The sequence below is a fragment of the Pelodiscus sinensis genome, chromosome 13, assembly GCF_052426305.1.
Source record: "Pelodiscus sinensis isolate ZL-2025 chromosome 13, ASM5242630v1, whole genome shotgun sequence".
Classification (NCBI taxonomy): domain Eukaryota; kingdom Metazoa; phylum Chordata; order Testudines; family Trionychidae; genus Pelodiscus; species Pelodiscus sinensis.
In genome coordinates, this window is record NC_143064.1 from 26534407 (window position 1) to 26558115 (window position 23709).

Sequence of the window (23709 nt, forward strand, 5' to 3'; positions counted from 1 at the left end):
TCCAAATGTCTCTGCTTTAATCCCTAGATCAGTGGTCCTCAACTTTTTGGGGGGCTGCCGGGCGCCTGGGGGCAGGGCTGCACATGTGCTGCGCGGCCGGGGGAGGGGCTGCGCATGCGCCACGCGGCCGGGGACCGGGGCACAAGAATGGCTTGGGCTGGCCCTGGTCACTTGGCGGGAGCACATAAATGCCCTGTCGGGCACCATGGCACCCGCGGGCACCGTGTTGGGGACCACTGCCCTAGATGGATCACATCCATGCAGAGACACCTTCTTGAAGTTGACAGACATATCACCACTTAACACACAGTTGATAACGGATGTCTGCTTTGTTTAAATACTTGTTTTACTGGAAACACTATGTAACTTTATATTATTGCTCTTACTTTGTCTCATAATTAGCACTTATCTGGGGATCCAGGATCTTACCGCCCCCCCATGTCTTTGATCTGCACATTAAGCATCCTATATAATTAATTATAATCTATGGTCTGGCAGTGTTCACTGAGCCCTAACAAGTGACGTGACACTCCGCCAGCACTGTGTGTGTAATAAACTCTCCTGCTTGCTTCACATACAGTGTTCAGATTCTGTTCCTTCAGCAGCATAAAAAGTGATAGAGCTCAAACTCACTTTCAGGCTTTAGGGTGAGGGTAATATACTGTAATCCCTTTGCTCCTTCATAGGACCTTTTTAATTCCTATATCAAGAGCCATAGAGGTTGCTCCATATCCTGCCTGGGCTCTGCAGGTCTGGATTGCTCACTTGAATGAACATGAGTAGAAAACATATGTCTTCATGGAAGAACTTGTCTCCTTTCAATTAAACTAGTCTTGCAAGTCCAGCCTGGAATGATATGGAAAGGCACAGGCTCCCCACACAGCATATTCTTAGACTCCTCCACCATGGCCTTGTCAACTGTGACAACAAGGCCTAAGAACTGTTCTATCTAAGCAGTGGAGGGATAGCTCAGTGGTTTGAGCATTGGCCTGCTAAACCCTGGGTTGTGAGGCCAATTGTTGAGGCGGCCATTTAGGGATCTGGGGCAAATCAGTCAGGGATGGGACTTGGTCCTGCTGTGAAGGCAGGATACTGGACTTGATGATCTTTCAAGGTCCCTTCCAGTTCTATGCGATAGGTATAAGCGCTAGGGGGACTATTATGAAGCAGTAAAAAGTGCATGATTTATTCAAACAAGAAAACAGCTTTGCCTTATCATTACTGTTGCCAGCTTTCAATTACTTTTCAAGTCATCTTAATACCCACAATTGAAGAATGGTTTGTCTGTAGGTGAATGGTAGATGATCTATGTGTGTATAACTGGACAGTATCTCCATTTAAGAGCATGGGGCCACCAGCCTCCCCGGTTTGAATATCAGACTCAGCTGGGAGGGGAAGGGGTCAGGTGATTGCTATAAAGGGCTGAGAGCTTCACTGGTGGGAGATGAGTTCCTGCAATAGGCTCTGAAACAGGGACTGGAACAAATGGGTGTGTTGTTCTTCGGGTAGCGTCCCCGTGGGTGCTCCACTGTGGGTGTCGGGCCCGTCCTGGCGCCACAGATTGGAGATCTCAAAGCTGTTGTCTGCCGGACCGTGCATGCACGGCGGCCATCTTGCGGCTTTTCGCACCGTTTTCTGTCGTGTGGTCTGGCTCCCGCCAGTTCCTCTTAACCGTCTTCGGGCGCAGACAGAGAAACAGCTCCTTCTCTCGTCGTTCATCAGAACCTGAGAGGAGAGAATTTCAACCATTTTGTAAATATTATAGTTCTTTAGTCTTAAATAGTTACTTAGGTAGTTAGTTAATAGTTCGTTCTTTTAAAAAAAAAATTTTTTTCTTCTTATAGTAGCTAAGACAGACACAATGCCTGGATCCCCAGGCTTCAAGAAATGCACGGCATGTAAAGACTCCATGTCTGCCTCAGCCACTCCACCTGTATAAAATGTCTTGGTGAGGGGCACATCCCACAAAAGTGCCCCCACTGTTCAAAACTGATGGCCAGGGCTCGCAGAGATCGTGAAATGCGTCTCAGGATGTTGTTATTTGACAAAGCCCTTCGGCCGTAGTCCAAGCCTCCCATGGACCCACCCCGCCTCGTATGAACCAAGGCGGTGTACAAGAAGAAGCTTCCGTCACCGTCCCATTCTCTGCCACCTAGAGTGAGCACGACGGACCAGCCAGGGACCTCAGGGCTCACGGTCTCCCGCAAGGCGGAGAAGCACAAACAGCCTCGTAGCATGTCCACGTCTAGTACGTCGGACCGCTCGGCACACCGGCCCAAATTGGCTCCAGCGCCATCGGTGCCGTCTCCTTCACGGCCACTCCGAGCACCATCGGCACCCACACCAACAGTCTCGGCACCGACACCCTCAGCACCGGGAGCTACGGGCCCGACTTCTTCATCGGCACCGGTGGCCTCCACACTGAGTGCTACGGCATCACCTATAGCCTTGGCACTGCTGGGTGCAGAGCCCACTGACACGTTGGCACCGACAACTACAGCACTGAGTCCGCCTCTGGCACCAACCACCGTGGTACGAGCACCACCTCTCACCAGGGCACCCTCTGCCTCAGCCTCTGCTAAGCTGGCACCTACGCGTGTGGAACGCAGTCCTCCACACCCTCTATCATCTATGAGGTCGGTCTTATCTGCATCTCCTATCCAAGCCCGCGGTAGATTCAGGGAGAGAGTGCACAGACGATCTTCTCTGTCCCCAAGTCCTGGGCCAGAGGCTTTCTCGCCCAAGCCTCCTTCACTGCCCATATGCTCGCCTCGGGTATCCCGCCATCCTTCTCCCGCAAGATACCAAACTGACACTGCCTCGCCTCACCATCAACATCATTATTATCAATATTACTCTCCATCTCCATCCTACTCCAGGAGGCACTCCAGGTCTCCGAGGTCTCCATCATATCATAGAACCTCGTACTACGGACATCGTTACTCACATCACCGTCATTACTCACCTTGCCACGATGACAGATGGCACCGACACTACACTTCCAGGGACCGATCCCTACACTCACCTTCTCGTTCTACAGCTAGATTGCTGTCACATTCTCCTCCACTGCCCCCGCCACCTAGGAGTACATCCGTCTCCCCACAGTCACACAAACCACTGATGCCTTCGGGGGTTCAGGCTATGACAGTGGAGACCATTGATGTCGGCACTGGCCTCCCCTCTGACACAGAGGACTCTCACCACCAGTCCCCCACAGAGGTAGCATTATTGTCCCCTGACGATGTGGTGTTTCATGGGGACTCTTCGCCCATGGACGACATCAAGGATTTTCAGGAACTCTTCAAAAGGGTTGCCGAGAGCCAGAACGTCCAGTTAGCAGAGGTGCAGCCAAAACAACACCATTTACTGAGGAATCGTCATCCTTCTCTCTCCTCAAAAGTTGCCCTCCCATTGGATGCTGCCATCCTTGAAATAGCTGATGGCATTTGGCAAACACCAGCCTTGATCCCACCCATCAACAAAAAGGTGGACAAAAAGTTTTTTTGTTCTGGCCAACAGCATGGAGTTCTTATTTAACCACCCACTTCTGAACTCCTTGGTGCTTGAAGCCACCCAACAGAGGCCCAAAGCATCCCACCATAAGACCACCCCAGGGGAGAAGGACATCAAGAGGCTGGACTTACCTGGCAGAAAAATTTACTCATCCGCCACATTATCACTCCATATGGCGGACTATTCGGACTTGCTGGCAAATCACACCTTCGATAATGTCGCCAAACTTGTCCCCCTCCTCGACCACCTTCCAGACTCCAAACGCCAGATATTGAAAGTGGCGATACAGGAAGGTTTCACGTTCGCCCGTCAGCTCTCCATATTGTGCTGGACTCAGATGATACAGCAGCCCACACCATGGCCACATCCATCGTGATGCGCAGGGCATCATGGCTTCACATGGCGGCAGTCCCAAAGGAAATCCAGTCAAAAATCAAGGATTTGCCATTCGATAGGCAGAATTTGTCTGGGGACAAAACAGATCAGGTACTACACTCTGGCAAAGACACGCGCACCACACTAAGGACTCTAGGTATGTACACTCCGCCATTTAGACGGAGATGCTACACGCCATACCAGAGGCAGAGACAGCTCCCCTATGCACCACCCCAGGGGAGGGAATATGAGGCCCCAAGAGGTCGCCAAAGCCCCCAGAGGTGTCGCCCACAACAGCAGAGACCAGCTCACCAACAGGCTGGCAAACAGCAGGTTTAACGGGAGTGTCAAGGGACTGTGAATCATCCAGTTGCTACCTACTCATCACGTCACCAAAGCACTCTTCCACCATCGTTTGAGGCCCCACCAACACCATTGGGCTGTAATAACATCGGACTGATGGGTCATGCAGCTAATAACATCTGGCAATGTGATTCCATTCCTATCCCCCACCCCCACTACTCCTCCCTTCCCCTCCCTCTTCAGGGACCCATCTCACGAGTCTCTTCTCGCTCATGAGGTAGATTATCTACTCAGTATGGGAGCGATAGAGAGGGTCCCAGAAGCCTTCCACGGCAGAGGCTTTTACTCCCACTATTTTCTGACGGAGAAAAAGTCAGGAGGGTGGAGGCCCATACTCGATCTTCGGCAACTGAATCGATACGTACGCAAACAGCACTTCAAGATGGTGACATTAGCAACAATCATACCATCCCTAGAACAGAATGATTGGTTCATGTCCCTCCATCTGCAGGATGCCTATTTTCACATCGCCATCCATCCTGCACACAGGCGTTTCTTCCACTTCCTGGTGGGCACAGCCCACTACCAGTACAAGGTCCTTCCCTTCGGCCTATCCTCAGCCTCAAGGGTCTTCTCCAAAACGCTTGCAGTAGTGGCATCCTTTCTTCATCAGTTAGGAATTATCATCTTTCCCTACCTATTCGATTGCCTCATCAGAGCACGCTAATTCAAAGAAGCCGAGTGGGCGGTTACCATGACAAGGCTCGTGTTCAATACACTGGGGCTCATAATCAACACCCAGAAATCTTCACTGATTCCTCGACAGTCTATACAGTTCATAGGAGCGCATCTCGACTCCACAACAGCTCGAGCCTACTTACCTTCTGACAGATTCCAGGCCATTCAAGATCTAGTGCAAGTGATAAACACGAGCCCTACAGTACCTGTCCTCACGTGTCTACAACTTTTAGGACACGTGGCTTCCACAACATACATCATAGCCAACGCGCGGCTCCACCTCCGCTGACTCCAGCATTGGGTGTCCAGAATATACACACCAGGCAAACATGATGTGCACAGGATGGTAGTGGTTCCTGTCATGATCAAGTGATATCTTATTTGGTGGACCATTTCCGACAGCCTGCTGGCTGGTATCCCCTTTCACAAACCACAGCCCCAAGCTTCAACTCACAACGGACGCTTCGTTACTGGGTTGGGGAGCACACATGCAAGGCAGCCAAGTTCAGGGCCGGTGGTCTCCCGAGGAGTCCCTCCTCCACATAAATCTGTTGGAGTTACGGGCCATCACAAATGCCTGCAAGCACTTCCTTCCCCTCCTTTGCAATCAAGTTGCAACAGTGCTCACGGACAACATTACTGCCGTCTACTACATAAACAAGCAGGGAGGAGCGCGCTTTCACTCCCTGTGCACAGAGGCAATCCGTCTCTGGACCTTTTGCAACCAGCACGGTGTGACCATCACCACTGCCTATTTACCAGGGAAGGACAATACCATGGCAGATGCATCGAGCAGAAGGTTTGCTTGCCAGCACGAGTGGGAGATACATCCACACATCCTATGTTCCATCTTCACCAGGTGGGGTCACCCTTCCATCGACCTTTTCACCACGCAATACAACACAAAGTTTGCACGGTACTGTTCACGAGCAGGAATTGGCCTACACTCGATAGGAGATGCCTTCCTCTTCAGTTGGAAAGGAAGTCTACTTTATGCGTTCCCTCCCATTCCATTAGTAAAGAGAGTATTAGAAAAGATACTCCTAGATGAGGCAACGGTAATTCTAATAGTTCCATTCTGGCCTCGCCAGGTTTGGTTTCCTTACCTGTATCGGCTGTCTTCTCATCCCCCGTTCCATCTTCCGGACCGTCCAGATCTCCTGTCACAAAATCACGGCCAAATACTGCACCCACAAACACACAGCCTTGCCCTTTCTGCCTGGCTGCTAATAGGTTCAAACAAACAGAAATGAGTTGTTCTCAAGATGTTAAGAATGTTCTCTTAAACAGCAGAAAATCTTCCACGCGAGTAACTTACCTGCACAAATGGCACAGATTCCAACAGTGGTGCATGTCCCATGAAGTGCCCTGCACCACTGCCCCATTGCCTTCCATACTGGAATATATCCTACATCTTAAACAAGCTGGTCTCGCCTTATCGTCGCTCAAAGTACACCTGGTGGCTATTACAGCATTTCATCAACCAATTGACGGATTCACCTCGTTTTCTCACCCAACCACGAAAAGATTCTTGAAAGGCCTTACCAATCTCTTTCCTAAGCACAGACATCCTCCAGAACCCTGGAACTTAGAATTGGTCCTAGACACGTTGATGCGACCTCCCTTTCAGCCGCTAGCCACATGTGATTTCAATACCCTATCAATGAAAGTGATTTTTCTTGTGGCTATTATCTCTGTGAGAAAGGTAGGAGAACTGGCAGCTTATGCTCCAACACTTCAGTTAGTCTATAAGGTGCCACAGGACTCCTTGCCGCTTTTGCAGATTCAGAGTAACACGGCTACCCCTCTGATACTTGTCACCTTATGGAGTAACAATGGTTTTTCGAGGTGTGTGTCCCCGTGGGTGCTCCACAACCCGCCCTCCTCCCCTCTTCGGAGTCTGTTCTTTCTGTCTTTCAGACTTCGATGCTTAGGAAGAACTGGCAAAAGCCGGACCACGTGACAGAAAATGGCGCGAAAAGCCGCACGATGGCCACCACACATGCACGGTCTGGCAGACAACAGTTTTGAGATCTCCGATCAGCAGCGCTGGGACAGCCCTGACACCCACAGTGGAGCACCCACGGGGGGAAACACCTTGAAGAACCGTTGTTACTGCACAAGGTGAGTAATTTCTTCTTCCCCTTTCAGCCCTGAAAGAGGCAAGGGGGAAAGCATGATATCTAGGGATGTTAAATATTGGTTAGTTGAATAGTCAAGTAATCTCATGAATTTTTATGGGTTAGTTGACTATTCTGTAGTCCCCAGGGGCAGGGCTGGCAGCCAGTGTGTTCCAGCATCACTCCGGAGGAGCCCCTTGCTACTTCGCATTGCTGCCTCTGTATCAGAAGCAGCAGCACAAGTTGCCAGGTGGGAGCTGGTCCATGAGGGAAGCCAGTTTAAAAACCAGCTCCCCTCGTGAACCAGCTGCCTATTGCCCTGTGCTGCTGCCTATGATAAAGAGGCAGCAGCATGGGTTGGCAGCAGCCCCTGTCTGAGGGAGTCTGAACTCCCAGATCCAGCACAAGCTGGAACTGAGCCAGGCTGCCTGCCCACTCCACTCCTAATACACTTTAAATGCAGAGCTGCAGAGGGAGTAGGTCCTGGACCCATCTCAAGCCACGACTGAGCTGGGCTGCAGGCCAGCCTGCTAAAAATATTACTGGCTGAGGGAAGGGAATGCATGTAATCTATAGCATTAACCCATAAGATTTTGCTTATTGGTTAATCAACTACACTAATACATCCCTATTATATTTCAAGACCAAAACTGCCCTGAGAAAAGGTTCTGGAAAAGATCTGAACATACGGCTGAGATTTTCCTGAGCCTACAGTATCCCTATGACTTAAATTCAGGAGGGATAAATCCCCATATTCAGGAGATGGGATATGGCTTGCGCGCTGACTCCAGAATGTGTGCTCCACAGACTGTCACTTCTGGAAATGAAGACTTGAGTGTGTTCTGTGCACGGCCCATATCCTAACACCAATAAATCCAGCCCTACCTGTTGTTCTAACAATTGCATCACTCTCTGGCAGCAATGACTGAGGCCATCTCCCTCACTTTCTTCTTCTCACTGCAAAACAGAATTAGGTCACCATGTTCTAAAGCACTTAGGATATCTCATCTGTTCCTCTTTTATTCTTTTAAGTGAATTAAGCACTGGTGAAGTGTGTCAGTTTGAAAGCCCCAGTGACTCCAGTCTCTCTCTGTCCTCAGAAGAGAAGCACAAGCATCAGTTGTGCAAACTCCCTTTACCAACCTGCCTCTTCTTGGTGTGGAGGGACTGCTTCTAGAGGTGAGTAGGGAGTTCAGTCTCTAGCCATCTTGCTTTTAAGCCTCTCTAGTGAGAGGAAGGCAATCAGTTATTGACAGCTGTGATTGTTGTTTCTGTGAGGTGGACACCTGTTACTTAGGAACTCAATGGATATCCACAACTCATTTCAAACAGACTAATTATTTTTAGGGTCATATTCTCTCCTGTGCTAAAGGCTGGAGGAAGAGCTGGGGGCCAGTGATGGCTCCCTCATTTCAAGCAGGCGTGGTGTACGTTAGAGCAGCCTAATGGGATGTTCTAACTTGGGCCAGCAGTTTATGGAACACGAACAGCATAAAGTGACCAGACTGGTAGGCAAGACTTATGTCCTTCAGTTAATACTGACTTGAGATGGAGTTGAACTGGTGAACTGCTTGGTATCCCCAGTGGATCTGTTTTTTGCCAGGTTTTTGCGATCACAGATTGCTTTATACTTGTTTAACATAAGAACGGGTCAGACCAAAGGTCCATCTAGCCCAGTACCCTGTCTGCTGATAGTGGCCAGCACCAGGTGCGCAGAGAGGGTGGACCGAAGACAATGATCAAACGATTTGTCTCCTGCCATCCTTCTCCAGCCTCTGACAAACAGAGGCCAAGGACACCGATTCTATCCTCTGGCTAATAGCCTTTTATGGACCTAACCTCCATGAAATTATCTAGCTTCTCTTTAAACTCTATTATAGTCCTAGCCTTCACAGCCTCCTCTGGCAAGGAGTTCCACAGGTTGACTACACGCTGTGTGAAGAAGAACTTTCTTTTATTAGTTTTAAACCTGCTACCTATTAATTTAATTTGATGTTCTCTAGTTCTTCTATTATGGGAACCAATAAATAACTTTTCTTTATCTGCCTTCTCCACACCACTCATGATTTTATATACCTCTGTCATATCCCCCCTCAGTATCCTCTTTTCTAAACTGAAAAGTCCCAGTCGCTTTAACCTCTCCTCATATGAGACCCGTTCCAAACCCCTAATCATTTTAGTTGCCCTTTTCTGAACCCTTTCCAAGGCCAAAATATCTTTTTTGAGGTGAGGAGACCACATCTGTACACAGTATTCAAGATGTGGGCATACCATAGTTTTATACAGGGGCAGTAAGATATTCTGTGTCTTTTTTTCTATCCCTTTCTTAATAATTCCTAGCATCCTATTTGCCTTTTTGACCACTGCTGCACACTGTGTGGAAGTTTTCAGAGAACTAACCACGATAACTCCAAGATCTCTTTCCTGATTTGTCATAGCCAAATTAGCCCCCATCATACTGTATCTATAGTTGGGGTTATTTTTCCCGATGTGCATTACTTTACACTTATCCACGTTAAATTTTATTTGCCATTTTGTTGCCCAATCACTCAGTTTGGAGAGATCTTTTTGGAGTCCCTCACAGTCTGCTTCTGTCTTGACTATCCTAAACAGTTTAGTATCATCTACAAACTTTACTACCTCACTGTTTACCCCTATCTCCAGATCATTTATGAATAAGTTGAAAAGGATTGATCCCAGGACTGACCCTTGGGGGACACCACTAGTTACCTCTTTCCATTCTGAAAATTCACCATTTATTCCTACCCTTTGTTTCCTGTCTTTTAACCAGTTCTCAATCCAAGAAAGGACCTTCTCTCTTATCCCATGGCCATGTAATTTACACAAGAGCCTTTGGTGAGGGACCTTGTCAAAGGCTTTCTGAAAATCTAAGTATACTATATCTACTGGATCCCCCTTGTCCACATGTTTGTTAACCCCTTTAAAGAACTCTAATAGATTAGTAAGACATGATTTCCCTTTACAGAAACCATGTTGACTTTTGTCTAACAAATTATGTTCTTCTACATGCCTCACAATTTTATTCTTTACTATTGTTTCGACTAATTTGCCCGGTACTGAAGTTAGGCTTACCGGTCTGTAATTGCCAGGATTGCCAGGACAATTGCCAGGTGTCATGTTGTCTACCTTCCAGTCATTAGGTACGGAAGCCAATTTAAAGGATAGGTTACAAACCACAGATAACGGTTCATCAATTTCCCATTTGAGCTCTTTTAGAACCCTTGGATGAATGCCGTCTAGTCCCGGAGATTTGTTAACATTAAGTTTTTCTATTTGTTCCAAAACCTCGTCTAATGACACTTCAATCCGGGGCAGTTCCTCAGATTCATCACCCACAAAGGACGGTGCAGATTCTGGAATCTCCCCAACGTCCTCAGCCGTGAAGACTGAAGCAAAGAAATCATTTAGTTTCTCCGCAATGGCTTTATCGTCCTTGATTGCTCCTTTTATAGCTCGATCATCTAGGGGACCCACAGGTTTTTTAGCAGGCTTCCTGCTTCTAATGTACTTAAAAACATTTTGTTCTTTCTTTTTGAGTTTTTGGCTAGCTGTTCCTCAAAATCTTTTTTTGCTTTTCTTATTACATTTTTACACTTGATTTGACAGTGTTTATGTTCCTTTCTATTTATCTCACTAGAATTGGACTTCCACTTCTTAAAAGATACCTTTTTGTCCTTCACTGCTTCTTTTACAGACAGCCTGCCAACCTGAAGCATATTCTCACCAGCAACTACACACCGCACCATAATAACTCTAACTCAGGAACCAATCCATGCAACAAACCTCGGTGCCAACTCTGCCCACATATATACACCAGCAACACCATCACAGGACCTAACCAGATCAGCCATACTGTCACTGGTTCATTCTCCTGCACATCTACTAATGTAATATATGCCATCATGTGCCAACAATGCCTCACAGCTATATACATCGGCCAAACTGGACAGTCCCTACGTAAAAGAATCAATGGACACAAATCAGATATTAGGAATGGCAACATACAAAAACCTGTAGGGGAACACTTCAATCTCCCTGGACACACAATTTCAGATCTAAAGGTAGCCATCCTGCAGCAAAAAAACTTCAGGACCAGACTTCAAAGAGAAACTACGGAGCTACAGTTCATCTTCAAGTTTGACACAATCAACTCTGGATTAAACAGACTGTGAATGGCTTGCTAACTACAAAAGCAGCTTCTCCTCTCCTGGAATTCACACCTCCAGATCAGCTACTAGAAGTGGGCCTCATCCTCCCTGATTGGATCCACCTCGTCATCTCCAGCCTGATTCTGGCCTGCATATTTATACCTGCCTCTGGAAATTTCCGCTACATGTATCTGACGAAGCGGGTCTTTGCCCACGAAAGCTTATGCTTATGCTCCTACACTTCAGTTAGTCTATAAGGTGCCACAGGACTCCTCGCCGCTGTTCTGTTGAGACTTTCATCCTCCTTAAGAGCACTTGGGATCTCAGACTGGAGGTGAGACAGTACTATAGTGTCCAGGAAAGTCTCATCAACGTATCTCTCTACCTCCCTTAGCTCCTCCAGTTCAGCCACCCAGGCCTCCAAAGCCCTAACTCACTCTCTGAGGGTCAGGAGCTCCTTGCAACGGGTGCACACATATGCCGCCTGCCCACAGGGCAGGTAATCATACATGTTACACTCGACGCAATAAACAGGATAGTCCCCGCTCTGCTGCTGGGCTTCTGTCTCCATTTTTCTTATGAATAAGTTTAAGTATACACTGGGCTTCTTTTTAAATCTCTGGAATATAGATTATTATAAGAGTTATGTTTTAAAGAAGGTCAGAAGTCACTAGTGCCCTCTAACCTCCCCCTCTAAACTCCCTGTTAGCTGCTCCTGTTCACAAGCTCCCTGGTCGCTGACTCACAGGCTTATATAGCTCTGGTAGCTCCTCCCCCTGACTGAGGCTCAGCCAATTAACAGAGGCTTCTAGATTTCAAACCTTTTAGAAGCTCCTTCAAACAAACCAACCAATCAACCAACCAAACACAAGCTCAGCACACAGCAAATAACTCCCCCACACACAAACACACACTACAGACAGCCACTTACCACAAGGGTCCCGTGTTTACTCCTCTACCTGGAGAACTCCCTCTCCAAACTCCCTGTTAGCTGCTCCTGTTCATTTAGCATTCTTAAGACACCATATGTATTTAATAAATTGCTAATTCTTTCCATCAGTAACCCATAAGTCATCTTTCCTTCAAGACTCTTTTTGGAAGTTTATTTTACCCTTTTTAGATTAATAATCACTTTGGACCCAATTCTTTTCCCCATTTATGCTAGTATAAAAGTAAATTAAGTCACACCAGTTACTTACCGGAGTTACTCTGCATTTACACTAGCATATCAGTTTAGACTTCCATCACTGAGAGCATAGTTTGGCTTTTTCTGTATTTCTGAGTATGAGCAAATGTGTATCACAAAACTTTAAGGATGTTTTTCCCAATAGCCATTTTTATTAAATTGGACAGAAAACTACACGGAAATGCTATAAAAAATCTGGTATTGGAAAACAGGAAACAATAGCTTAGATGTTAGCAGCTGGATCTAGTCACTACTACTGTCTTCGTTTACTACTAGTGGATCTGAATCTGTTTTAATATGGTCTTTGAAAACACAGCAAAGTTTATTACATTAATAATTTCCCCAAAAGCTTCCAGATCTTGGGCTTGAATAAATCTAGGTCAAAAGGATTCATTACCCAAAGAAAAATCAAACGGTGGAAGAAATTTGAAGGTCAGTGCCAAGCTCCTGCAGTGCTTCATGCAGGGAAAGTAAATTCTTGGAAAATACCAGACAGAGAGAAAACTTGGAAAAGGGCCCTGTTCTCTGGAACTGGATTTACACTTTCCATCTGCTTTTCACAGTGTTCAGAAAACACAGGCTGTTGTTGTACTGCTATCAAAGGGCCTTATTCAGAGCCTAGTAACAGCTTGTATCATTTTGTTTCCTATTATTTCAATGGCTTTTTGCATCTGGAACATACTTCTGGGCTTCAGCAACTAAAACGAGTGCAATTCAAATAAAATCATTGACTATTCGATTATACACTAACATCCCTAAATAAAACACCTGCAGCATCCAGTTTCAGCTGTGGGTGCAGGAGGGGGCAGGCTGCAGGGCTATAAAATGCAAGATTAGACATTCAGACTCAGCTGGAGCTCGTGTTCTAGGATTCCAATGTGCGGGGAGGGTTTCTACACTGAAATTTTATAGTTCCACAGTCTGAGACCTGTGAGCCCAAGTCAGCTGTCATAGTCCATTTGTGGATGTTGTTTTACAGTGCATGCACACTCTCTTTGGGAACAGCCCTGCTCAGGCTGGGGGAAGATAGATGACCTGAAAAATCCTTTTTAGTCTCTAATTTCCTCTGACTAGTATTACAAGTAGCCTGACTGAGAAAAGCTGGAAGTGGACTTTGAGAAGTAATAAAAAGACCATATCACTGTTTTAAATAGTGATTTTTCTTTTAGCAGGCTCAGCAGTTACCGACATTCTTCCTAATATGCTCAGGAACTAAAATAAGATTAAAAATTTACAGGTGCAAAAGTCTATTCCCAGTGAAGCTAAAAATTAATGAAAAGCTCTTTAAGTGAAAGGAGAGTGGCAGCTCTTTTTAAATTTAACTTGAGTAAGGAAAAGTCAGGAAAGGAACAAGTTTTCCCTGCATTTCTGTTGCTCAACGTTTTAGTTGTAAATTGGGCCCAGGAAGTTAGAGTGTTACATATTTTCAAAATACCACTGTTCTTTGAGGCTGCAAGAAGCACAGCGGGTGGCAGAAAGAAGAGTAATGTGTCCAGGAGAACATCTGGCTTGGCAGTTGTTGACATGCTTGACTATTATTCCTTCGAGGATAAAAGGAGATTACTGATAGGATAGACTCAGGAGAGATGGGCGGGAGATTAACATCTTTTCTATTCTATTGGTTGGTTTTGTTTGCTAGCATCCATGAGCCTAAGCTTGGAGCCCAGCCACTGAATATCCTGTTTTCACTGAACTTGTCTCTTCCTCTAGGCTTCTTCTCCTCCGGTCACAAAGCTACCGCAATAACTCCAAGGTAAGGATCCGAAATGCAGTTTCACTGATTTCTCAGTTGGGATTTGTATTGTTGCGGGAGAGGCATTTAGCACCCTCAGCAGATGAAGAAGAATTTGGCAAAGGCAGTTAAAAAACAGGTTTTTTTACAGGGGTATTTGCTTATGAAAGGATGGAGAATGCTCTTGCAAAGGTACAGTAACAGGTTTTCTGAACTCTGAGAAGGTAAATTAGCTTCACTTGCTGTGTCATGCCTAGCCTCACTTTAGTATTTCAGTTTGTGCTGTAAGCATGAAGCAGAGTGTGTATCTATATACTATGCGAGCCTGATCCTGCTCCCATTGAAATCAATGAGAGTTTTGCCATTGACTTCACTGGAAGGTGGATCAGGCCCTTGGCATGTCGAGGGCAGACACTGTGGCAGCCAAACAGCAATTCATATATGCTTCTACTGAACTTGTGAACCAGCCCCAGCCTCAGCCTCTTCCCAAACCTCCTGGTGAAAGGGCACTATGGGTGGGCGGGGTGGGAAAGCCTAGTCACATACTGTGATGGTGCCCAAATTCTTTATCTCTGGACTGTATGTTCAAGTCCTGATAACCAGCAGGTCACAAGGGGAAAGAAGTGGAGCTTCCATTCCTTGGTACCACGGAAGAGAACTGGTGCTTCTCTGCTCAAGTGCTTTCCACAAAGACAGAAGAAGGTGAAAATTGGACCATACTATAGCAAAGTATAGACAGGAATGAATGGCCGGAGAGCAAGTATGTGAGTAGGAGGAAAGAGAGGGCAGGTGTATAACAGCTGGTAGTGATACAAGTCAGAATGGAGAGGTATATCTCAGAACTACTATAGAAAGGAGTCCAGGATATCCCTGTTCACAATATCCCTAGGTCCTTTCCAAAACTCCTAGTTCTCTGCCTTTGCCACACATTACAGATTGAACCTCTCTAGTCTGCCACCCTTGGGACCTGACCAGTTCCAACCCAGAGAATTTTCCAGACCACAGGAGGTCAATATTGTCTAGCAGCATTACCAACACCTCCACTGCTTACTGGGCTCTTAGAGGACAATTGGGGTAAGTTAGAGCTCAGTAATAGCACAGAACACAGAGCCAGGACTGTGGGAAACAAACTTTATGGGACTGTGGGAAACTTGGCCACATCCATGAAAAGTCCAGATAACTAAAATCATTCCAGATGATAGATGTTTCTGGACCAGAGAGTTCTGGACTATAGAGGTTCATCCTGTAGTGCAGAAGACTGAAGACAGTCCATGACATTTCTCGTGTAATAGTGTTACTAGTAGTACAGAACTGAGTAATAGCTCCCACACACTTAGGCTTAACATGCTTTAAGCTTTGGAGAATAGAGCTAATACTGGGTAATTAGTAACTGTACATGAATCTTTCTGCTCAGTGGCAGACCTAGGCAACAGGCTCTGTGATTGCCAGGGAGGCATCACATTCAGCCCCAAGACACAGGAACGCCTCATGTTGCTCATGAACTGCTCTGAGCTGACCCAGACATTGTGTGGATAGACTCCAGGAGGAAGCGGATGGGAGATGGTTATGTCCAACTTGAGTCAGAGCGGAGGAATAAAGTAGCAAAGTGGAACCTCAAAGAACATTTATGTCCCCCTCTCAGCCAGTATGGTCCAGTTGACAGCCATGCAGTCACATCATCTCACTTGTGACTCTGCATTAACAGGAGTGTTGCGAGCAAGACACAAGAAGTCTTTCTTCGGCTCAACTCTGTGCCAGTTAGGCCTCAGTTGGAGTATTGTGTCCAGTTCTGGGCACCACATTTCAAGAAAGATGTGGAAAAATTGGAGACGGTCTAGAGAAGAGCAACAAAAATGATTAAAGGCCTAGAAAACATGACTCATGAGGGAAGGCTGAACGAATTGGGCTTTAGTTAAGAAAAGAGAAGACAGAGGGGACATAATAGCAGTTTTCAAGTATCTGAAAGGGTGTTACATGGAAGAGGGAGAAAAATTGTTCTCCTTGGCCTCTGATGATAGGTCAAGAAGCAATGGGCTTAAATTGCAGCAAGGGAGGTTTAGGTTGGACTTTCGGAAAAACTTCCTAGCTGTCAGGATGGTTAACACTGGAATGAATAGCCTAGGGAGGATGTGGAATCTCCATCACTGGTCATATTTAAGATCAGGTTGGATAAACATCTATCAGGGATGATCTAGATGGTGCTTGATCCTGTCATGAGGGCAAGGGACTGGACTTGATGACCTCCTGAGGCCCCTTTAAGTTCTAGTATTCTATGATTCTCCAAAAATTAAGGAGAGGAGAAAAAAAATCTCCTACACACAGCAAGATAGTTTATATTAAAAAAAAAGCCACTTAAAACTCTGGGATGAAGGCAGTGGTTGACTGCTCTGCTCCTCTGGCACACAGTAAGTTAGTACATGGGTATTTCTTGTCCTTATATGAGGCAGAGTTTTCTGAACTCTCTCAGGAACTAAGGCCCATCAGAAACCTCACCAACTTGTGCTTGAGTACAAGGTATTTCTTTTGACCTTGCCCCCTCTAACAAATACATGGGAACATGTATATTTAAAAATTAATTCCATTACATTGAAAAAACCTCTACAAGAACAAGACGCTCCAATATGTACCCTTCTCTCCAGGGATGGGATGAGAGAACAAACACGAGAGACATTAGTCATGCTGCTTAATGTTCTATTGGAAGGCGTTCAAATGAGTGATGAGCACAGAAGAGCTTATACTGAATAGAATAGGTCAGTGAGGGGAGGAGTCAGGCACTTTCTCTAGCAAATTCCAGTGCTAAGGGAAGTTACAAAATGAGCTTTAGCAAAGTGGTGCTACAGGCCATGGAAAACTGCCCTGCTTCAGGTTTGCAGCATTAAGGGGCTTATTCTTTTAATTTGCATTCTTATCCTGTCTCCCTCTTATAGGCTTGTTGGAGAAGCTAACTAGAACGTGAACCCACCACTTGGCATCTGTAGGATGGATGGCTCAAAAGAGAAGATCATCCTGAATGTTGGAGGCATCAGACATGAGACATACTGCAGCACCCTCCGGACCTTCCCAGGGACCAAGCTGTGCAGGCTCACAGAGCCCCAAGCCAGTACCATCTACGATTATAACCCTGTCACCAAAGAATTCTTCTTTGACAGGAGTGCTCAACTCTTTGGCTATGTATTGAGCTATTACAGGACCAAACACCTTCATTGTCCTGCAGACACCTGCAGGTCAATCTTAGAGGAAGAGCTGGCTTTCTGGGAGTTAAGTGATGCACAGCTGGCACCCTGCTGTTGGCTGAAGCTGTCCAACAAAGACAGCCAGCCTGAGGAATTTAATGTTTGGGATGAGAATGAACATGCGGATGACCAGTGCCTCATAGTCCAAATGGAAAGAAGGAATTTCAGCTGGAGGGCCAGATGGCAACCAAAGATATGGTCGATCTTTGAAAAGCCCTTTTCCTCTTTAAGTGCCAAGGTAATGCTCCCAGTGGAGATCTAGATAGTTTTTTCAGTGTGAACGTGAATCTACTGGGATTACTGGAATTTAAACCTAGGAGGAAAAGCTTGGGAACTTGCCACTCTAGTGCACAAGTTCAGAGCCCTGCTTACCTCACATTCAGTACTTGATTAATTAAAGAAGTCATCCCACAATAGCAACCTGATCCATCAGTCTTTTCTGTAGGTCAGTGGTCCCCAACACGATGCACACAGGCACCATGGCACCTGCTGGGGCATTTATGTGCTCCTGCCTAGTGACCAGGGCTGACCCAAGACATTCTTGCACCCTGGGCGCGTGGTGCATGCGTGGCCCCGCCCCCAGGTGCATGCGTGGCCCCGCCCCCAGGTGCCCGGCAGCTCCAAAAGATTGGGGACAACTGCTGTAGGTGTTTCAGCTTGTTCTGTTTGGGGTGGGTCATGCTGCTGGTTGTTACACAGAACAGTTTGCCCTGGTATTCCAGGACAATTTGTGAATCCTAGAAGCTTCATGAGTTTTGGCACTAATGTTTATTCATCTGAGAAGTCATACTAGAAATGAGTAATTAACTATGAATTAATATTATACCATTTTATTAATGCTACCTGGGAGATAAAACCTGACTAGGTGATTCAGATGACACCTTCCCCATTCAACCTGATGTGAAGTGACCCAATTGAAGTGATCATTTCATTTAAAAAAAAAAAAATCTCTATAGGCTCTAAATTATTCCTCCAAAGCATTTGGCAAATATTTTTGAAAATCAGGATCACTTCAGGAAAGGTTCTCTAACCAAAACCAGGCTAAATATGCAATTAATATAGGGTCTGATTCGGACTTCACTCCAGTTTTACAGCTGACTCCATTGACTTCATGCCTGATTTACGCTAGTGTAAATCTTCTTTGTTAAGGAAAGCTTGACCAGCTTTAGACCTACTATCTAGCAATTATTAAATGATACAAGGCAATTTGGAAGCCTGTGGAGTCAGCTAAGAGTCTGTTAGCTGGAGTGGCTCAAATTCAAACATTCTTTACCTTTGCTCTCTGCCAAATCACCTGTTCTGATTTTTAGAAAAGCAGAAAGCATTAGCTCAACCATTAACAAGTTAATGGTTGAGCTGAGCTAATGCTAAACACTTATGCCAGGGCCTTAACACAACCCATGTGATTTCTGCTTGTACTGTCAGGGAAGAAGAGTGTTAACTTCAGCTCATTTTATTTTCTGTAACTAAAATGCTTTTGTGTCTCACTGCTAGTGCATGTCAGCTCTGTGCATTTGCTACTGTGCTGTGTATAGTTAAATAGTTTATTGTATTTCCTCTCATTCACACACTCCCTACCATTTCTCCTCCTCAATATTCTCATTCCCTATAAAAAGTGTGGGTCACCTCTAGTACTTCTCATATGACAATCTGCACCTGGGACAGGAACTGTAGGTCTGGAGAAGGCAGAAGACATTTTCCAGTGACTAGGACAGTTGAGTCACTTGAGCCAGCTGATGCTAGGGCAACCTAAGTGAAACTGTGTTGCTCCAGCTGTTAAATGTCTTTCCTCCCCTACAAGTCCAGATGCTAATAGTTCACATTATTTTCCTTTACCCAGATCCTCATCTTGGCCTTGGACAGGTAAGAATGGAAAGGGGGGGGGGGGAGAGAAAAGAGAAGGAGAAGAGACTTTCAGTCTGTGAATCAATTCCTAGAAGGAAATTGGGAGCAGTTAGTCTAGGAGAAGGTAACATTTGATGCTTTAGCTGCAAAGGAAAGCTTTGTAGTTATGCGATACCCTCACACTGACCTGACGGTATGTTTCGCCTTTATCCCCCTCTGCAGTGCCTGGCCGTTGTTTCTCTGCTGTTCATCATTGGAATAGTCATCATATTCTGTGAGGAGACTAAGGCACAGTATGAGTACTTTGCTGTTAACTTCACCATTTTCGGCCATTCCGATGTGATCCAAAGCACCCATGAGTCTTATTACCAGCAGGAACCTTACCTGCTCCACTTGGAGGTATTCTGTGTCCTCTGGTTCACTTTTGAGTTTTCCATGCGATTTTTCTTCTGTCCAGACAAAAAAAAATTCCTCAGAAACCCTCTGAATGTGGCAGATTTCCTCTCCCTCTTCCCAGTGTACATCGAACTCTTCACAGCTGGGCAGATCCAGAAAATGCCAAACTTAGCACTTTGGCTGGGTTTTGTCCGTGTGGTCTACCTCTTCAAACTCCTGAAGATATTCAAGCTAATAGAGACACCTCTGATCTTGAGAGTCCTGTCCTACACACTCAAGTCCATCATCCGAGAGATTTGCATCCTGCTGATGATCCTGGCCTTTGAAACCCTCTTCTTTGGGTCTCTCTTTTTCTATGGAGAGTTGTTGGGTGTTCATCCTTCTTACCGGGGGGATTTGCACTTCACAGACATCATCATCTGCTTCTGGTGGGCTCTGATCACACTAACCACTGTGGGCTATGGTGACATCATCCCTCTCACCACTTTTGGACAGGTGATGGCAGCATTTGCTGCCATATTTGGCATGTTAACGATTATCATTCCAATCCCCATTTTTCTGGTGAAATTTAAAGGCTATTATGCCACGGCCATAACTAAACAGAAGCTGAAAATGAGCAAAAAGCAATAATGCCATTGACTTCAGAGCATTGCTCTCCTGGGAGCACTTCAAAATTAATTCTAGTGAGATTTGTTTCCATCACTTGGTGAGGAAAAGTGCACTCCTGTGAAAAGCCCATGCCACATTCATTATGACTGCCCTATTGATGTATTTCTAATTAATCGTAGGTACCCATATTGGAGTTGTCGTTTTCTATTTCAGTGGCCAATGCTCGTTATGGCTTATATCTAACATCAGCATACTGACATTCGGCATGAGCCAATTAACACTGGAATCTCACCTGTCAGAAAAAGATGAGAAAATTCATTTTGGATTGTTCCATCAACACACAAGACTTTCCCCGCCAGCAGAAAAAACCCCCAATGCTGTTCACTGCACAAAGCCATGGTAAGCGATTCCCAGCAAACGCAGGGCCAAAGGACTCCCCGGAAATATAGATCAGGAAGCTGCCACGTGCTGACTGATCTCAACTCTAGTGATGCCAATTTAAAGTGAGGCTTAACAGGAAAGTGTCTGAGGTACACAGCCTTGCACTAGCCTTCTGCACATTCTCTAGGCCTGATAATTAGCTGGTATAAATCAGTGACATTCCACTGACTTCAAAGGAAATGCACTTATCTACACAGTCTAAGGTCTGTATCCATGTGAGGCACAAACACCTCATTTTCCATAGTTCCCCTCTTTATGGAGAGAAACATGTAGCTAAGATCTAAGGATCAGATCTTGTCCCTATTGTTTGCTCCCAGAGGAAGGTCTTCCCCATGTGAGGTCTCACCTTGTATGGAAGGGGGAAAGTCAGCTATCTCCACCCACTGGACCTCACTGAGAGGCTTTTATTGAATCTTGATATTGGGGAGGGACTGAAGACTGGGTGAACAGCATTCCAGCCTGCATTTAAGCTTCTGCAGGCTGGAAGAAGAGACATACAGGGATCAGTGTTCCTCCTAAGCAGCACAGCTTCACAGACGATTAATCAACCACACCTCTGATTAAGCAGTCAGAATCAGGGCTCCATGCATGGAGATGACTAAATGGGCAGGGCTGATTAGTCACCTGTAAAGCTGTGCGGGCATGCAGTTTAGAGGGAAAGCTGCTAGGGATACACATAATCTTCCCATCAGCCCTGATACCAGCAGTGGGGAACCTTCCACCCTTAAGAATGAGCCTGTGATTACTGCAACTGGAGGAATTCCTTATAGTACTTTTTTTTTTTAAGTACTTTTTTTTTTTTTTTTACTAGAGTCCATTGGCACAGGATCGGTGTATGGCAAGGCAGATGGCAGGGAATCCAGAAAATTGGATGCTGATACCCTGCCAAAAGGGATCTGTGTATCAGTATGTCCTATGGAACATCTTTTCCCTAAGCCTAACCCCACCCCACATAACCATGAGTTTCTTCCTTCATTAAAATATGAGAAGACAGGGCAGCATTTCTTATGGCCACTTTGTTCCAGACAAAGGATGATGTTCATTTTTTCTGACTTCCCTGCACATAGAGGCCAGTGTGAACTAGAGAATGGATCTAAAGTCTCTAGTCCTTGTAGTCAATATTTTAGTGATATCTTTTTCCTTGTAAAATTCACTTGGCCTGATTCTGAATGCCATACACCACAATGCCAATCTGGAGTAAACTCTCTGAAGAGAGGCAGTGACACCAGTGGCAGAAGAAAGACAAAAAACAAAAAAACAAAAACAAAAAAACAACCACCCACACAACACACACAGTGTGTGATCAGAATCAGGCCCAGTAAATGCACACTGAATGCACCACCAACTAAGGGAGCCATCCTATGGCAAATTCCCTTGAATTGCATGGAGGCTGTATTCCTAGTGGAAAGAGGTTATTGAAATTGCAAAAACAACCTGTTCTAATCTACTGGGAGGCTGGGTTTTTATGCAAAGTCCTCTGCTTGGATAAAATCCCAGCCACGCTGAAGTCAAGGGGAAGTGTCTATTGACTTCAATAAGATCAGGATTTCACTTCCATGTTAAATAGATCACCACATGTTCAACATGTCATGATTATGTAACCAGAAAAACTCTGCTTTTAATAAAAACTAAACAGCTCTATTCCTTCAATAAAGAAACTATTAAGTAAAAAAAAAAAAAAAAAAAAAAAAATTAAACAAGTGGTCCTGTAGCACCTTAAAGACTAACAAAAAAGACCACTCATTTTTACAGTTTTTTTAAGTTACAGACTAACATGGCTACCCTGAGTATTAAAGAAAATGTAATGAACATTATATCTGACTATAGCTATGGTTAAACTAGAAAGATAAAACTTACACTTTTGTAATCATTATATGCCATCTATTCCTATTTTTTTATTGTAATATCCAATACTGTATGCTTCTGTTGAGATAAAGAAATAAGGTCAGATGCTGTGGCTATTTCAGCAAAGATGGGCAAGTGTGATTTGCTTAGTGGAAAATATATTTTTATACTATTACATCTATGGACTTAATCCTATTAAATTCATAAACTCATTTAATGCATAAACTGTGCCTTTATGCAAGTGTCTGTTACTATATGTCCATCAGCTAGATTATGTTGCAGAGGATATGAGTTTAAACCCTGCTTTAATTTTATTACAACTTGTATTTGTTTTTTGCATTAATAGTTACATAGGAATTAATTATCTCAAAAGAAAAAAGAATGCCTCAAAATATTTTGCATATTTTTTAAAAAAGACCCAGGTGAGAAACAATAGCTCAGGCACATGACACTTAAGATTCTCCTTTGTATCCTAATCTGCTTGACATGGGAAGAGAAAAGCTATCAGGGCAATATTACATCCATCTGAACCTCTGCAAGTGGCTGGTGTTATTTAGAGTAGCCTTGGATGGTCTCTGTCCTTTTAAGTGCCTGGGACCAGTCATCCCTTTTTGATTATCAGAACCATCTGGATAAGCCTTGGGTGAACCCTATAAAGGGCTCAGAGAGCTGGGTTGGTGAGGTCAGTAGGAGGAGATGGTTTCTAGAGCTGAAGCAGCAGGGGATGGTTTCTTTCAGCACCGAAAAAAGAAAAGGAGAAAAGCCTCTAGGAGCTTGTGTCTATGGGGAGGCAGAGGAAGAGTTTTGTTTTGATGTTTTAAATTTAAGACTACAACTGTGCTCTAAAGGAAGGATCTGAAGAAGCTGGGAGTGCTCCAGAGACTTTCATGGGCTGAGGGCCAGACCAGCTGCCTACATGGGGGATATTATACCACTGGTATTTAGTGGTTATGGGGCCAGATGTAAGCGAATGGCCCTGCTACTGTGAGCAGCTTTCCTGGCTTATACATTACTCAGGGGACGTTGGTTAGCAAAAGAATCCAAGTCCTTGCTTGGCCTGACCTTAAGGTCTCTCCTCTCTCTTGGCTGAGTCCTTGTATCTTGACAAGGCTGGGTGCAGGATTCTTAGGAGGCTTCCCCTCCCCCATCTTGTTATGGTCACTTATAGCAGGGGGTAGGCTTCCCCTTCTCTGGGATACTTTCT

At 45.3% G+C, this 23709-nt stretch overlaps 1 protein-coding gene across 2 annotated transcripts; it reads left to right on the forward strand.

The window, feature by feature from the left end:
* Positions 1-13718: 13718 nt before the first annotated feature.
* On the forward strand, positions 13719-22271 carry LOC102462718 (voltage-gated potassium channel KCNC1-like). 2 transcript variants are annotated; one of them, XM_075940834.2, is made up of 4 exons: positions 13719-14025; positions 14115-14157; positions 17064-17607; positions 19437-22271. In XM_075940834.2, the coding sequence occupies exons 3-4, from the start codon at positions 17116-17118 to the stop codon at positions 20238-20240; spliced, it is 1296 nt and encodes a 431-aa protein (XP_075796949.2). In that variant the 5' UTR covers positions 13719-14025; positions 14115-14157; positions 17064-17115; the 3' UTR covers positions 20241-22271. The 2 variants fall into 2 exon arrangements, 1 of the variants encoding a protein (XP_075796949.2); XR_012906889.2 differs by having other exon boundaries at positions 13720-14157; positions 19437-20618; positions 21472-22271.
* Positions 22272-23709: the final 1438 nt, after the last annotated feature.